Source organism: Tachysurus vachellii, chromosome 8 (genome assembly GCF_030014155.1).
Source record: "Tachysurus vachellii isolate PV-2020 chromosome 8, HZAU_Pvac_v1, whole genome shotgun sequence".
Lineage (NCBI taxonomy): Eukaryota > Metazoa > Chordata > Actinopteri > Siluriformes > Bagridae > Tachysurus > Tachysurus vachellii.
Window position 1 is genome coordinate 15,686,331 of NC_083467.1, and position 16,389 is coordinate 15,702,719.

At 37.0% G+C, this 16,389-nt stretch overlaps 1 protein-coding gene across 1 annotated transcript; it reads right to left on the reverse strand.

Moving 5' to 3' along the window:
- Positions 1 to 868: 868 nt before the first annotated feature.
- hat1 (histone acetyltransferase 1) lies at positions 869 to 15,919 on the reverse strand. The gene is made up of 11 exons (XM_060876524.1): positions 15,843 to 15,919; positions 15,162 to 15,233; positions 14,503 to 14,578; positions 14,120 to 14,240; positions 10,146 to 10,325; positions 9,705 to 9,826; positions 8,593 to 8,697; positions 7,865 to 7,971; positions 6,716 to 6,867; positions 5,684 to 5,800; positions 869 to 1,337 (listed from the first exon to the last, which is right to left on the reverse strand). Exons 1-11 carry the CDS (start codon positions 15,853 to 15,855, stop codon positions 1,170 to 1,172), a joined length of 1,233 nt encoding a protein of 410 aa, XP_060732507.1. The 5' UTR covers positions 15,856 to 15,919; the 3' UTR covers positions 869 to 1,169.
- Positions 15,920 to 16,389: the final 470 nt, after the last annotated feature.

Here is a 16,389-nt window from a genome sequence, read left to right on the forward strand (position 1 = left end):
CTGCTCTTGATCTATACATGCTACTTGCAAGACATAGATGTTTTTTTAACTATATACAAACTATATAGTTTTTTTGCTATTTATCATGTTTTTAATTATTTATCTTTTTAATTTGCTGAAACCTGGCAAACCTAGTTAATGATAAGCAATGAAGTTTTTTTTTTTTATTATTATTTTATTTTTGCCTGTCATTATACATGTTAGCCTGCCCTATCAAAATCTATGGTCTTGAGCCACCTCTGCATTTAACCACAGATGTCAGCTTTGATGATCTTTAAATAAATAAAAAAAAATAAAAAAAATATGGCATCCATAGTCTTCACCAGAAATGTAAGAATTCATGAACTTTTTGCACATTTTGCATAAATATAAGTGAAAGAATAACGAGTCAGAATCATTATGTTAATTCTGATCGATCTTAAAAGAAAAAAACGCCATGCAGTTACATCACCGGTTTTATGGGACAAGTTGCCACTTAAAATTTTTTGCTAATAAAGCTCTTTTTAAAGAGCTTTTTTAAATCCAGAATCTGCAATTCTAAACACCAATGTGCTGACAGTGACAGTATTCCACCACATCAATCCTAAATGCCCCATCAGTGAAACTACAAAGACATGTTCCTCATGGAACACAAGAGCAGGTTGAGGAATAAACAAAATCATTTGCTCTAGATCTTATTATTCACAAAATATTTGTTCATACATCAGAAACCATCATACACTTCTTGTTCTGCCTCCAGTAATTATGTTGCATTTTCTCAGGTAATAGCTATGAATATGAGTGCGATAAAACAAATAAATATTAAAAAACAACACATTGCTGAGGAGCATAAGAAAAAGTTGCTAGAACAAAATCAGTACACAGTTGATCAATATACAAAACATTTATTTCTTTTATAGGAAGTGCTTCAAAACCTATTGAATTTGACATCTGAGTCAGACACTGAAATACAAGGAGAAAAGAAAAATGTTCCAAAAAAATCTTCTCTGGAACAAGAGAACAAATGTGATTCCAACACATCACATCCATTGTTTTGGTGAGGTCTTATATGATTTACAAAGGTATGGTAGGAGTAGGCTTGTCAAATGTGTGTATCCATTTTATAGTTGAGCACTCATCTAGCCCCTACTACAGTAAATCTACCCCCTGACCCCCCCTGCTGGGTGTATTCATGCCTGGGCCAGTCTTTCAAGCACTCTGCGATAATCTCCCAGAACATCCTGGTAGCTCTTCTCCAGTTCTTCATGCTGTAGCTTTGTGTCCATGTGACTTATATGGGATGCCAGTTCCTCAGCACTCAAACACTTGCGCATCTTTCTCAGCTCACGCTGGTTCTTCTATGCAAGAAACAAATGACAGTGCAGTCTAGTGTAAGATGTTGCAAGCACCATTAATTTACTGCAAGTTATTATTATAATAATTAATTAAACATGTCATTATTTTTTCTAATTAAACTTCTGGTTTCACTGATTGAGACATATATATATAGGAATCACTGCACTAGTCAAATCCCAATAGTCATTCACCAACATAGGAAGATAAATAACCAAAAAATGGGTAATAAATAAAAGAAAAAAACATAGCTGTACTTAACCAGAATGAATAAGGAGATGAGTATAAAAAGCTTTTCATTTCCTCTATCCACAAACATGAACACTTGAAATTCTCTTGATGCTAGTGAAATAGGGTTCTCTGATCAAATGATACTAAAAGAAACCTTTGGTAACAAACCACTCACTCACTCATTTTCTACCGCTTATCCGAACTACCTTGGGTTACGGGGAGCCTGTGCCTATCTCAGGCAGGATACACCCTGGACGGAGTGCCAACCCATCGCAGGGCACACACACACACTCATTCACTCACGCAATCACACACTACGGACAATTTTCCAGAGATGCCAATCAACCTACCATGCATGTCTTTGGACCGGGGAGGAAACCGGAGTACCCGGAGGAAACCCCCGAGGCACGGGGAGAACATGCAAACTCCACACACACAAGGTGGAGGCGGGAATTGAACCCCCAACCCTGGAGGTGTGAGGCAAACGTGCTAACCACTAAGCCACCGTGCCCCCCTGGTAACAAACCAATAAGGAGCAAATAATTCAAGTAGATAGTCAAAACATTCCAGGATTAAATAAACAGGTTAACACAATATTAGTTAAAAACTTTTCAAATTGGGGAAAGAGAAAAAGAGGGGATGTCATTTCAAATATCCCATAGAACCATAACAATTAAAGCACAAAAACAATACAAGAATGCAAGTAGGCTAATCATGTACATTCTCTTAAGAATCCACCCCCCCCAGTCTTAAATGCACAGGCACACAGTACCATGCATTGTAGAACATGCAGAACTTTACACATCATTCCCACCTGTGTGCAAAATCATACACACACCAACACCCCCCTTCTCCCCCTGAGGGAAACTGAGTGTGTGTGTGTGTGTGTGTGTGTGTGTGTGTGTGTGTGTGGGAGAGGAAGGGAGAAAAAGAGAGAGCATCTGGTCTCCAGATCCCTTCATTCTCTCTTACTAAGGAATTCCAATTTCCTTTTCAATCTCATGGTTTTTTCACTCTCTTCCATGTCCCTTATTTTTTTCCCTGTCAGGAGACTCTATGCTGGTTAACATCATGGTGAGAGGTTAGGGAGCCATGATCCAGCAGTCCCCACTGATCCTATATTCCTGGTAAATGTTTGAATTGGAGCAAAGTCTAAAGATAAAGTTGACAACAAGTCTTCACTGCTGTTCATAGAAGTTATGTGTCTGCTAGCTGAAAAGTTCAGATCTAAAATAAACATCTCTGGTAGCACTGCGTAAAGCAAATCATCACATTTAATAATATGCTCTTCTAGTTTTGTGTGGAGAATTAAGAGAGGCTCTCTTCTCTATGGCAAGTAATTAGTTTTAGATATCTGGGTATACATGTTAAATACTTTAATGATCTTTACACAACTCAATGAGATTAATATTAAAGGATTAAGAGTTGTATGTATACTGAATTCATGTCTGGGGTGGGAAAATCAGTAGCTCTGGTTTTTAATAGATTATGTTAATTAATAGATATATATGTTTAAATATAAGTCTCTTTATGGGGCTGTGATGTGACTCAAAGCTCTAATTACAGTAAAACTGCCAAAGCTCCCCATCTGTGATCTGTTGCACTGAAGAACAATCTATATTACATCGACTCATTTGAATGTACGGATGACAGATGATTGTTTCAAAAGAAATAAAAAAAAAACATGCACAATTAAAGTCCAGGGCAAAGCCATGATATGACACCTCTGCTAGAACAATCTGTCAGAAAGACTTGCTGACTTTTTGTTGATGTTCTACAGGAGGATGAGGATTAGGGCTACACAGTCAACCCCTCCCTGGAAGTCAAAATACTTGTTTATTCCCTTTATTCTTTATTAATTCCATAAATTAGCTGACTAGACTGCTGTATGTTATTACAATACAGTAGCTACCAATTAGATTAACAAGCAACGAATACAGGAGAACTTTGGCATAGCAAGCAGAGATCTATTGTACTGATGCCAGTAGTTGACTGAATTACAGTTTTCACCTTCTGTGGATTATGTGATACAAATGCTGCTAATTGTAACCCTGGAGCTGAAATGATTATTTTACAAGAATCATGGCAGCAAACCCAATTTCACACCAAATACTCCATGCCTTTTACAAGAAAACCCAGAATGAATTTTTAAAAATAGTATGAAAGAATACTTATATTTAGTGACTAATCATAGCTGTTAACAGACTGTTAAATAAGAACTACAGCTGGGGCATAAATGTATCAATGCTCATGAAAATATTGACCATGTATCATAATTAAATGTCTGAAGGGTTACACAGTAGGCTCATTAAAATTTAAAAAGCACTGCTGCAATTCTGAAATTGCAGTCTATAAAAAGTGAAAGGCCAGGTGAGCAAATAACCTCCATCATGAATAAAGGAGTGTGTGTGTGTGAGTGGGACAAATGATTTTAAACATAGCTGCACACCAGGGCTAGGTGACATGACAAAATAATTTTGATATCATGATAAATCATGTCACGGTAAACTTTTCGATATGGTGATGTCATTTTAGTAAGCTTTACATTTTAAGATTTTTTATATTTTTTAATACATTGTATTTTCTATTCTTTCAGAGTTAGTAGACCTTACATAAAAAAATCCTTAGGTATACAGGTTTTGTTAAAAAAAAAAAGAACACGACTCTTAGAAAACCTGTGTCATGATGTATATAGTGTATATAGAAATGTCAGGGTCATATGATATATTTTCATACTGCACAGCCCAATGTGTACTGCACTCCTTGTATGATATCACATTCCATAAGTAAGAGCAGTGCATGAAGTTTGAATTAGCAGCGCACTAGTACAGCTGTACATAAAATACTGCAATCCACACAGCATAATGGGAGACATATCAGTTCAAAAGAGGACAAATTGTTCTTGTGCCTCTCACAGGAGCATCTGTAACTAGGCAGAGAGTCTTTGTGGTGTATCAAGAGCCATGGTATCCAGAGTAATGTCAGCTTACCACCATGAAGGACGAACCACATCCAACAGGAGTGACTGTTGACGCAAGAGTTAGATGTCTCAAAGAGATGTCAGGGTACTAACCCAGACGGTATCTAAAAAACATAAAAGCCACATCTGTCCAACTGACTGCAGAATTAAACATACACCTGCACTAAAACTGTTTGTCAGGAGCTCCACAGTGTCAATATTTCTGATCCAAACCTTTGGTCACTCGTGCCAATTAGAGACAACAGTTTCAATTATGTCAGCAATGGAAGTCTTGGGCTGTGAATGATATGAAACATGTATTGTTCTCTGATGAGTCCACCTTCACTGTGTTTCCCCAGATCCAGGAGAGGTACAGTTTGGAGAAGCCATAAAGAAGCTTACTACCCAGACTCTTCAGTGTGATGCATCAGTGATGTTTTTACTGCAACATCAAGGCATTCCCTGTACCCTCTACTTGTGCAAGGACTACGGAAGCATCCTGGAGGACCATGCGATCCTAATAGTTCAAACCTTAATTGGACAAACTTATGCTATATTGACTGCAAAATGTAGCCTGTCACTATACTAATGAATTATTGTGGTCTGAAACCACGTGTTTAATGTCACTGTACAACCCCTGTATATGTTCTTACTATAAGTGCAGCTTAACCAATGCTGGTTTTCTTTGAACTTCACACAAACCTTCACCTTATGAAGCATGACTACTACACGTCTACTTCTTATTTCTTATTCTTACTATTATTATTATTATTATTACTATTGTAAAAGAAGAAACTTTGGCACTAGCAATTATCTGTGCAATCTGTTGGCTCTTACAAGAGAGCCAACAGATCTGGATGTTCATTTATTTATACCAATGTCATTGTCAAGCTTTAGGTTAAGCCTATGAATAACTTGCATTCCTAGCTAAGAGCTGTCCTCACAACTTTTAGAAGACATTTTTACTTTCAGCTTTTAACTAATAAGTAAAAGAAGAAAGAAAAAGATTAAATGCATGGTATAAAAGGAATAAATGTTTTGGGATGTAATGTTGTATAAGGACAATATTCTTAGCAGACTATGTCAGTGTGAATGTTAGGCTACATTTTTAAGGCTCCAATAATTGATAGTAATTTAGATTAGATGTGAAAAGACACCTACCCTGTAAGGACCAAAGAGCCTTCTCTTCACTTCTAGCCGAAACTCTCTGGCCTTTTCCTCATCACTCATGTCTGTGTTTCTGAGACGCAGAATCTCGTACACCCGCCTGGCATGCTTCTGCATACAAAACGACAAGATGCTAAGAATCGTGGTGAAAAGAAGTGGTTCTCTAATTCGACTAGTTCTCTAATTTCTCAACAAGGGCATTTGTAGAAAAAAATAAAATGATCACAGATATAAAGCTGTACATTTAAAAAAAATTGGTCAGTGTGCAAAAACACACTTAGCCCATCAGATACTTATGCTTGAGCCTTCCACTGTAGTAATGGAAAATTGTGCATGAGCAGCAGATGAAAAACAAATGAAATATGCCCCCACCCGATGTTGTTTGCACCAAATATCAAGAATTATTTACCCAATTTTGTAATATTTTAATAGACATTTCTATTCCTTATTTCAATATTGTCAGTCGGTTTCTGGTATATGGGTGTATCGCCATTCAAGTAGATGGCAGCCTGGTCTTGTATGACTGAAAATAATTGACCGGGAGCATTGCCAAAATGGCCGCCGAGTGGACAGGTTTTACTAGAAGGACTTCGTCATGGCACAGGCACCAGACTGTGATAATCACTCACAAACAACATGGCCAGAAAGGAAATAAAAGACAGTGAGATGTAATCGGCGCAGTTAAATAATGGCCTAAGTGCAGAGAAAAAGAAGTCATACAGGGGGCACACTGAGGTGAACTCCCACCCATTCACTAATGGCCAGCTTCCAGTGTGGTGTGTGGATGTGGGTGAGGAGAAAGGTCATTAGGAATTACAAATAGGAAAAAAAATACTTTCATGTGGCTCAGAACTGAGATGGTGAGTTAATTATATTATTCAATCATCATAATTCATATTTGTCACTTTTAAAGAAAAACTATAACACAAATAATCCAACTGCAGTTTGAGTACTGCAATTCAAAGCACTGGATGAGCTGCTGTTTCTTTAAAACATGAAACATCATGTGTTGTATGTAGCTCACACCTTGTTGATTTTAAGTTTCTCGCGAGCTTCAGTAGCCATTTCTTCACTGAATCCCAGGGCCAGTTTTTCGTTGGAGAAAGAAGGCAGATCCATACACAACTTCACAAGCACAAAGTCCCTTAACTTCACATAATTGTCAGATGGGTCTTCCGCTATGACAATTTAACAAAAACACACACACAAAGTTAAAATGAGAGCAACTAAAGAATGAACCACCTATAGTCTGGCAGCAGCAAGTGTCCAAGCACAAACAAATGCTAGTTTTCTCTATACGTGTCTTTTTAAATTTTAAGTCTTAACCAAAAACCTAATTCATATATAACCTATATGTAAATAGCCTTGAATGAAAGGGTAGGAAAGGTTGTGTTTCAACCTCAATCATAATTTCAGTGTGCTGGAGAACAGAGCCAAAATATCAAAAATGGCAATGCTGTAGTGTCGGTGTCCCATATAGATTAAATGATAGAGAGAGACAGAGAAGCTATAGAGGCAGGTAAGTGACAATGTTCACTTTAAATATGTGGCATAACATTACCAGTACACCAAGATAGAGGGAACAGTACAAAAAGGAAAAAGAGCACAGAAATAGAAAAAAAAGAACAAACAAAAGCTGTACAAATGGTGGCTGCAGGTCTGTCGTAGTAGAGTGGAGCAGCGTATTCAGTTTGAATGAAAGCTAATCTCTCTCTCCCCACACAGCTCAATAATTATGCCATTGTGTGAGAGAGCCTGAGCAGCAGCATGTGGCCAGCACATTTCAGCTGCAAACTGCCTGCAATTTACATACATCCCTCCCACCTTGCCACACGTTGGACCAGAGAGCTCCATACACTGCCGTGGTAGAAAGGTATTTAAATTCAGCCACAGCTACCTTTGATAAGGAGGCTCTGTTCATTCCTGTCTTATACACTTAAGGAAAGTTTTAAAAAACTACCTAAAAAGTACTTTATTCTACTTTCAAAAGGAAAATGTGACATACATTTTGCAACAATAACTGCACGCTATATGCACTTTTATAAAAGGCCCTGGCTCTGCCTGTAAAAGAAGCAAGACGTGCAAACCAATAACACAATCGAGCCACCAGTGTGCATTAGGAGTATTAGTCAATGCCATAGTCAGACTGTACAGACAGTTTTCATCCCAGTATACCTGTGATATCCTGAACTTTAGGTAAGTTGCAGTAGAACCGGTGAACCGTCTCTAACAACTGGGCCCCATGACCTTCACCTTGAAATTGTGGCAGGATCAGCATCTGACTGAGATTATATATATATATATATATATATATATATATATATATATATATATATATATATATATATATATATATATAAAAAGATAGAAAAAGAGAGAGCGAGAGAGAGAAAACTTGCACATCAACATACAGGCCAAGATTTTAAAAAGTGTTCTCTGCTTGTCCCATAGTGCCAACTATTACCCAATGCCCTCCCTATATTTCCTATTCAGCTTTCCTTGATACAATGGACATTATGATCATGATGATGACCTGATACAGATATGACAATATGTTTTGTTCAATACAAACACTTCATGTCCAGACAACGTTCTTTTCTCCAGCATAACAACTTGATATAATCTCTAGCAAAAGATTATTTTTGTTCATTCACTTGGCCAACATAATGAAATGTTACCATGTTGTGCCAATCAATATATTGCGCTGATTTTCAAAATGGGCTTTCTGATGGGTGCTGCAGATTTTGCCATCCTTATAATAAGCAAATGGGGATTGGCTTATAGGATATATAAGCCAGTAATTTGGGGCACTTAGGGACAAGAGAGCCAGAGATGTATAATTTTCTTTTCCCTTTTTTCAAAGAATAAAAGAGAGAGAAGGCACGTGCTTCCCTGGTAATTACCTAACACGTGGTCTGGTTTTGTCTGGGTATACGTAGTAATTATACACTGTCATGTAGCCAGCCGTAGCATAGAGAGTCTCCCCATCCTTATTGTATTTCTCAAATCTGTACAGAGAGAGAAGGAACACAAAGGCAAGCAGGTCAATCATAGGCACGCTCCCATGCACCGGTTCTTCTAGCACTCTTTCAACTCTTCTCTCTTTCTCTACTTGGACCATCCATCCCCCAAAACCCACCCGACCACCCTCTCCTGCACACTGCTTGTTTTCTCGCTCTGGCCTCCTGTCAGTGTGAGCATGCTGAAGCAGAGAGTAGAGCAGTTGCAGTCTGTGCACCTGCTGTAGAGTGAATGCATTATGCACTTAATTGGTGCACTGCAACTTAGAGAACAGAGGAGCGGAGAGAGGGAGGCATCTAGCCTCTTCAAAACTCTCCAGTCCATTTGCCTATTGTCAGCTTTAATAGGTGGCAAACTAAAGAAAACACTAGCAGAGTCTCTTTTTCGGCTGCTAGAGATTCCATTCACTGTTTCAAAAGACAACAGTATTCAGTTCAGCCTCTTGCTCTGCCAAAAAATAAGGACAGCAAAGAAAAGAGACAAATAACACAAAAAGAAACTCTTATGAGATGAACAGTTTACCTCTGTACAAGGGGCGAATATAATTAAACAGGCTTGGTAATTGGTTGCATGCACCACAAAGAGTGGTAGTTGCCTAAGCTCAAATGTATGTGTGCACGTGTGTACATGTGAGTACACATAAGCACCTGACCAAGACAGAAAAGAGCATTTTCCCAACATGATCATGTTCTTTAAACTTAGTAATCCTAAGGGTGTTCTCTCCAGTTCTCTTCTCGAGTCCAAACTTGACACAAAGGATAATGCTTCAAAATGCAAACTTAAAAACATACCTTGTAAAGTTGTTTTAGCCCCTACGGTTTTCCATGTACAGTCCAATCTCGTGTCAAGACAACACTTATGATATGTAGAAACTGTTTAGCAACCAATTTAAAACATGTATGCTGTATAATAACTGGATACAGCTCCAGACGTACCCAGGTTTATGCAGTCAGTGAATAAACGTACGAAGACTCAAAAGCAGCTAACAACTCACACAAGGAAGAAGTCCCAGTGATCATCGTCTACATCAATAAAGCTGGCTGTCTCAATGAACCACATAAGAAATGTCTGAAGTCGCTCGTGGTATTCTCTGAATCCTGGACATGCGATATCTGCCTATAAGGCAAGAACACAAATACAAATCGCTATTACTTTATAAGCTTCTATTCAAAGAGAGATTCAACCTCAAGCTTGTCATTTGTATGTGCCAAGGATTATTCTTTAGAAAGCAGTGCACTAGAGCACTACATACAGGGTATTATTTACAGGAAACAAATGGCAAATGACAAAACTAGGCCAGTGTGTACTGGTGAATATGTACAGGAAATTATCCAGCAAGAAAGATGTACTATAACTAATAACTGCCACCGGTCTTAAAGACTGTGGAGCCAGCCAGCGTCCCCTAGGCTTCTTATGTAACAACATTTGTCATTACCTTGTGTATCAGGTAAGTGAGATCAACTCCCTCTTCCACATTGTGAACTTTATAGGTGTGCAAGAGGCTTCCAAATGGTTTAAAGTTAGCCTCTTTCTCCAAAAGAGAGATAAAGTCATCTGTGTTGGAGCAAAACCCTGGAGGAATGATTTCTCTGATCTTCCCTTCCACATCATCAGGCTGAAGACAAACAGGAAAAGACATATCAGAAGGATTAATACATGTTAGTCATATTTCTATCATGTACATGAAAATGTTTTATTTAAAAAAAAAAAAGAAAAGAAAAAAAAATTATTTTGCAGCAACATAAATTATGTTATAAATTTAAAGACAAATAGTGTAGTTAAAGGGGCTTATATGTATTCTTGGAATTGTATACACCAAGATAAATGCAAGCTGATGCACAACACTTTATTTCCATTGCTCCTTGTCCTTACATGTAACCCTACTGGAGCCACAACAGAATAAAGCCCTATTGTTCTGTCATTAGGCTATACTTCAGCCTTGATTGACATAGCACACGTGAAACTAAAAAAGAAAGGATACATATTTTTGTCGAACAAAAAAGAGAACCATTAGGCAATTAGTCCTGTCAGCTGAGTAGGCCTTCAGCCCCCCTCTCTCCAATCCTCTGTGAAAGACCACTTAATTGAATACATTTACTACTTATCTTAAACCATGAATATTTGATGAAGTCCCCCACAATAATGCATCTCTGCTTCTCACAGGGCAATAAAATTTAATGAATTGATCTCAACCTTAACAAAAAAAAAAAAACAGGCATCTATAATAGGCTCCTCTCCTCTAAGCCTGGTGAGTGAACTCAATCAAACAAGTTTGCCCCTGCCATTCAGTGGCTCCTGGGCAGACAAAAGACCCCCCTTTGCCCTCTTTGGGATTTTTTACTCAGCAGAATGCGCAGTGGCTTCAGCTGCGATGTTTGCATTGTATCCATTTCCAAGCGGATTGACATGAGAACACTTTGTATTAAGTTGCTAAGCAGGGCCTTTGGCACCATTTAGACGTGTGATAGGCATTAGTTCTGTAGCAGGCCTCTCGCTGCTCCACATTCAAAACAGGGAAATGAAGAAGGACAAGGACAAAATGCGCAACAAAAGGCTAATGCAACATGGCGCTAATTCCTGCTCTTTCAGACATCAGCTAATATCAGCCAGGAAGCAATGCACCTGCGTCTGAGAAACACTTCACTATTGTTACAGCTCAACTGCATTTCTGACGAGTAAGAGAATCAGGGAATGCACATAAAAGGCAAAGGACAAACAAGTCAGATTGTCCCTGCTCTCTTCTATACAACATTTACAAATTGCACAATCTTCCATATAAAGAGTGCATTGTTAGGTCACTATATTAACTAACTGTGCTTCTTCAGAGCTTTTTGTCTATTCAGGAATACATCATCTTTTCAGCTGAAAGCACAACAAAGGTAAATGCCAGTGTAGGATCTAATTCTTACATAAAAGGTTTCATTTTAATTAAAGAGCATCTTGTTTTGTACCTAAAAATAGGGGAAAAGTACCTCAATGTGAGCAGCAATTTACTATTGTTGACAAACTTTGTGAATATTTACAGGTGAGAATTACCTCTATATGTCTATATCACTATATGTGATGTGACCTGAAAAAGAAACTTATTAGAGTTTTCCCTACCATATAAATGCTTAGACGTACCGCCGGAGTGCCTTAAACAAAATGAATGCAAAAATGCGTTTGAGCGAACAACAATGGTGAGAGTTCTATGCCCTAGAAAAATGAAGAGGAGGCTTAGTCTGAAATGGAAAGGTAAGCTGGCAAGAGGAACGACCCGCCAAATCAACAATCAGCGTTTTGTCAAACGTTTGTGATTGGTGTGAGACTCTAATCAAACAGCTGATTGGCTATTTCTCTGTATAGTACACTCAACAAGCTGCAAGCTATTGATACAGTAAGCCTCAACAAAAAATGGAGTATAATAATTGAAGTATAAACTTTTTAAAAAGTAATTATTGTGAATGTTAAAGCGATAGCAGAGAGAGAAATCATATAGCTAGCCTATTTTACAAAAAGTAACCTTTTTTACAATTAAATAAATGACAGTTAGCTAAAGTACACAGATATTCATATACTGAATTATGTTACTCAGCAAAGCTAATTAACTGATGTTGCATAAAGATACCACAACTAAACTAACGTTCTTATCTAACATAGCTTGGTAGCTAAACAAAATTTGCCTTGTTTACAAATCATGTGTTTTTCTGCTGCTTTTAATAAATAAATAAATTAAAATGAAGAAAATAAATGCTGTTCCAAAATGCAGTTAAGAGCATCCCAAAAAAAACACTGTCTACTCCAAAGGATTATTATGTAAAACAAGTGCTAAGTGCTTCAAAAATAAATGTTACGTGTGAACACAGCCTCAGGTAGCTTCCTCTCCACGCACTTGTGGGTTGTGTGGCATTTCCCATGACTGTCCCAGAAAGAACTAGTTTTCTCCACTATTCTTATAGTGTAGTGTGAGAACCAGTCACAGACACTGACGCAGCTCCTTATCTAAGCAGTCATGCAGTGCCAGCTATCTTGTCGACACACAAAATTTGCATTCTTTTTTTTTTTTGCAAATATTTACATATCGTACTTTTACAAATTTATGTTAATATTATTTGTGTGTGATTGTGTGTATGTAAGTAGACATATGTATGGTTAAATTGCGTTTTACTGGGTAACCACTTAAGCTTCTTGAATCTTCTCATTTTACCTTTTTATTTTGATAAAAGGCCAGGGCCAGAGCTTTTGCAAAGGTAATTTGTCTAAGCCTGGGAAGTCTTTCGACAGCCACAGTTAAACAGCTTATATATACAGTTCTCTGCCTGTCTAACTGCTGTCCTTTGGTTGCAGTTTTCAAAATAATTACTTGTGTATTTCAAAATATTTATTCTTCCTGTGTACAAGTCAAGGCAATCCACATATACTTTCATTAAATCTCAAACATGTCATTTGGTAAATACAAGTAAAATAAGTGCTGCCAGCGTTTTTTCACAATTTCTAAAATAACCTAAAATTTCTCTCTAAATTCAAACACCCCCCAACCACCACCACGCCCCTGAAACCAAAGAGCGCCAAAGCACTCTGAAACCCCAGGGAAAACCCTGCCTAAGTATTTGCCTATCTAACTAATAAAATAGAACTGTAGGGGTGTGGCAGGGGTGAAACCTGAGAATTTTTTTTAACACAAATGATCTGTAAATATCCAACAGATTACAGTGTTGTGCTACACAGTGACAATGTAAATATAGCAGATAATACTAATGCTACTCCAGTCTGAATCCCAACAGCTGCTGTACTACACACAACAGCTGAGGTGCAATCTGTATAACAAATAGACATCAACCTACAACTAGGGTTGGGCTATATGATGATATTCTATCAATAAAATACATTTTATTGAATTGATAAATTGTCACAATGAAGAGAATATTTCTGTCATCAACTGCTGTTGTTTTTCCTAGCTAACTTGTTTGATGTATGTTTACAAACCAGTAGTTCCTTTACTTTTCATGACAATACAAGTTGTTACATTGGTTATGCCCATTCTACCTATCTATCTAAATATCTGTCTGCACACACACACATACAAATATATACATATATATGAGAGTATATACATATGTACAATCCAGATTTAATAAGCACTTCCAGCAAGGTGCAGTGATTATTATTATGGTGGAATAGAAATTTATCTAAGTCACTAAGTGTGAAAGTGTAAAAATGTGATTTCATTTACCAGTGAATCTCAACGATCAAACTAATCACAGACAGTTCTGTATGAATTACAAGCCTATAACCAGCATTTTCATAAATAAATGCAAGGAAAAAGTAGGGAAAAGGTTAGCTTTGAGGATAATGAACATTATCCTTTCATATCAATACAATATATAGGACGCCTGCAGAAGAAAAGAATAGAGTATATCATCAGCCTACCTGCACACAGTCAAACTTTTCATTGACTTTGGAAGTGTACTTCACTTTGAAAAGCGTGCTCAGGTTGCCAGCAGTGTAGTAAAGCTGAATCTGAAGGCCTTTGTATCCAAATGCCACTTCACTAGTGTGAAATTCAGAAACAATTTATAAAAAAGTGTTCACAGTATTTGAAGCCTTTTTAATGAACAATGGTAAACTGTGCATGAAGAATTTGATATACTTCAGCCTTTTGATTTTTCTAATGAAGTCTTAGAAAGATATTCATATCAATTAACAAGTATATATATATATATATATATATATATATATATATATATATATATAAACATTTCTATATTTATATAGAAATTATCTCAATATCTATATATCTTGCAGGTACTTACTCATCACCATACAGCTGATGGCTATACTCAGGATGGAACGTTGTACTTTCATCATCTATATCCTCTGGAAAACGCACTGCAGGAAATAATAAATAGAACCACACCGTATTACTGCAATCATGCTTTGGTTATATGCAAACAAATAAAGGAAACATCTTCAGTAATATGGTGAACAACTTCCAGATGTAAGTCTTATGTGGTCATGTTAACGTCTCAAAGCAATTTAACTAGTGATATCGAGATAAATCCCAGAGATATGGGTTTTTCAGGATTTACTCACAACTGCCATAGAAAAAACTTGCAATTTTAATACAAACTGATTAGACCTTTATTTTTAGAGCACCTACACATACCATTTGTATGCTGCATGCTCATTTATATAGACCAGGAAATCAGTAACATACCTAAAACCCTCAGAAGGTTCAGTTCTCTGACAAGGACTTATAAATAGCATCTACATGTTATTGTTCTGTGTATTAAAAATCAGACACTTCCTAGAGTGTCTTTCTACTGAAGAAAAGGGGGATCATTTGTAGAATAATAATTACCCTATTAAAATAATACATCAAAACAAAGGCTAAATAAATAACCGGTGAGGTGAATCGGATGACTGAGATTATCATGACATTGAACATATGAACAACAGGTGTATTATTTACCTAATTTTAAACAAATGGCTTCATTGGTGTCACATTTGTACTCTGCCAGTTTCTTCTCCATTGCATTCATATCTGCAGGACAAGCAGAAAGCACATATAAATAAACAATGATGCCTTGTGAATGAGGATGAATTCCCACGACCCTGATCTAGATAGAACTCTAACTAAAGATAAATAAATGAATGAATGAACGTTAGCAAGCAAAGTAACAACAATTCACTCTGTTTACTCTGCATCTCTGACACAAACTGCACTTCATAAGCATCTTAAATTAAAGCAGCTACTCAGGGAAGCTACATGAGTGTTTGTTTTAATGCTAAACTTTACTAGTCACCTGGATAACGAGGTAACACAGAACATGGCGTCCATCCTTCTCTCAGTCCTGTTATTCTTTAATGGCATTAAATATCATTATCATATTAAGGCCAAAGTAAATTCAGGACTATTTATTGTTAGCTGATTTACTGTTACTGAATTATAACTAGCTAATTAGCCGGTAGCTAAGTAGCTAACTCAGGTAGCTAACTAGCTAACTCAGTGACGGTTGGTTTCCATGGCAGCTAGTAAGCTCACTGAAGAATACTGCTAGCTACATCAGTACTGACAACGTATTTGTGAATTATTTTATACACTATATCGTATTTTTTTACGATAAGAATGCGACATAAGATACATTCTTACCCGCCATTTCCATGCACGCGTTATCACATAACCCGCGAAATGCAAAGGTACTTCCTGTTTACTCACGTGCTTTCGCCGTCAAAAGGCGATTGGATGTTGCTGTTTTGACGTCATTTCCTCCTCGGTTACAGATCATAGTGTTCATGATGTCAAATGTTAAAAAAGTTTAATTTCTATTAAAAGTCTTACAGAATAATCTACACGTTTTAAAAGTGAAGCAATATGCATTATAACCTTAGAGACTACCTTAGATACTGTCTCATGTCTCTAAGGTTATATATTCTGTTTGAGGTATAATCAGTGTTTACAGGGTTTGTTTACATCCTTATTGTTTACTATATATCTATACTATATATTTTTTTTGCCTCACTGGGAATAATTTTATCAGTAGTTCCAAGAGCCTTAATTTACTCTATGCCCTTATATATCTGACTTCTGTCACTGTAAATGAAGAATCATCTCGTGTATAAATATCTTTACCTGGAGGTCATATAATCTTTTTTAGCCAAGTATACAAGGAATATTAGGAATTAAAAGAATTAGATTC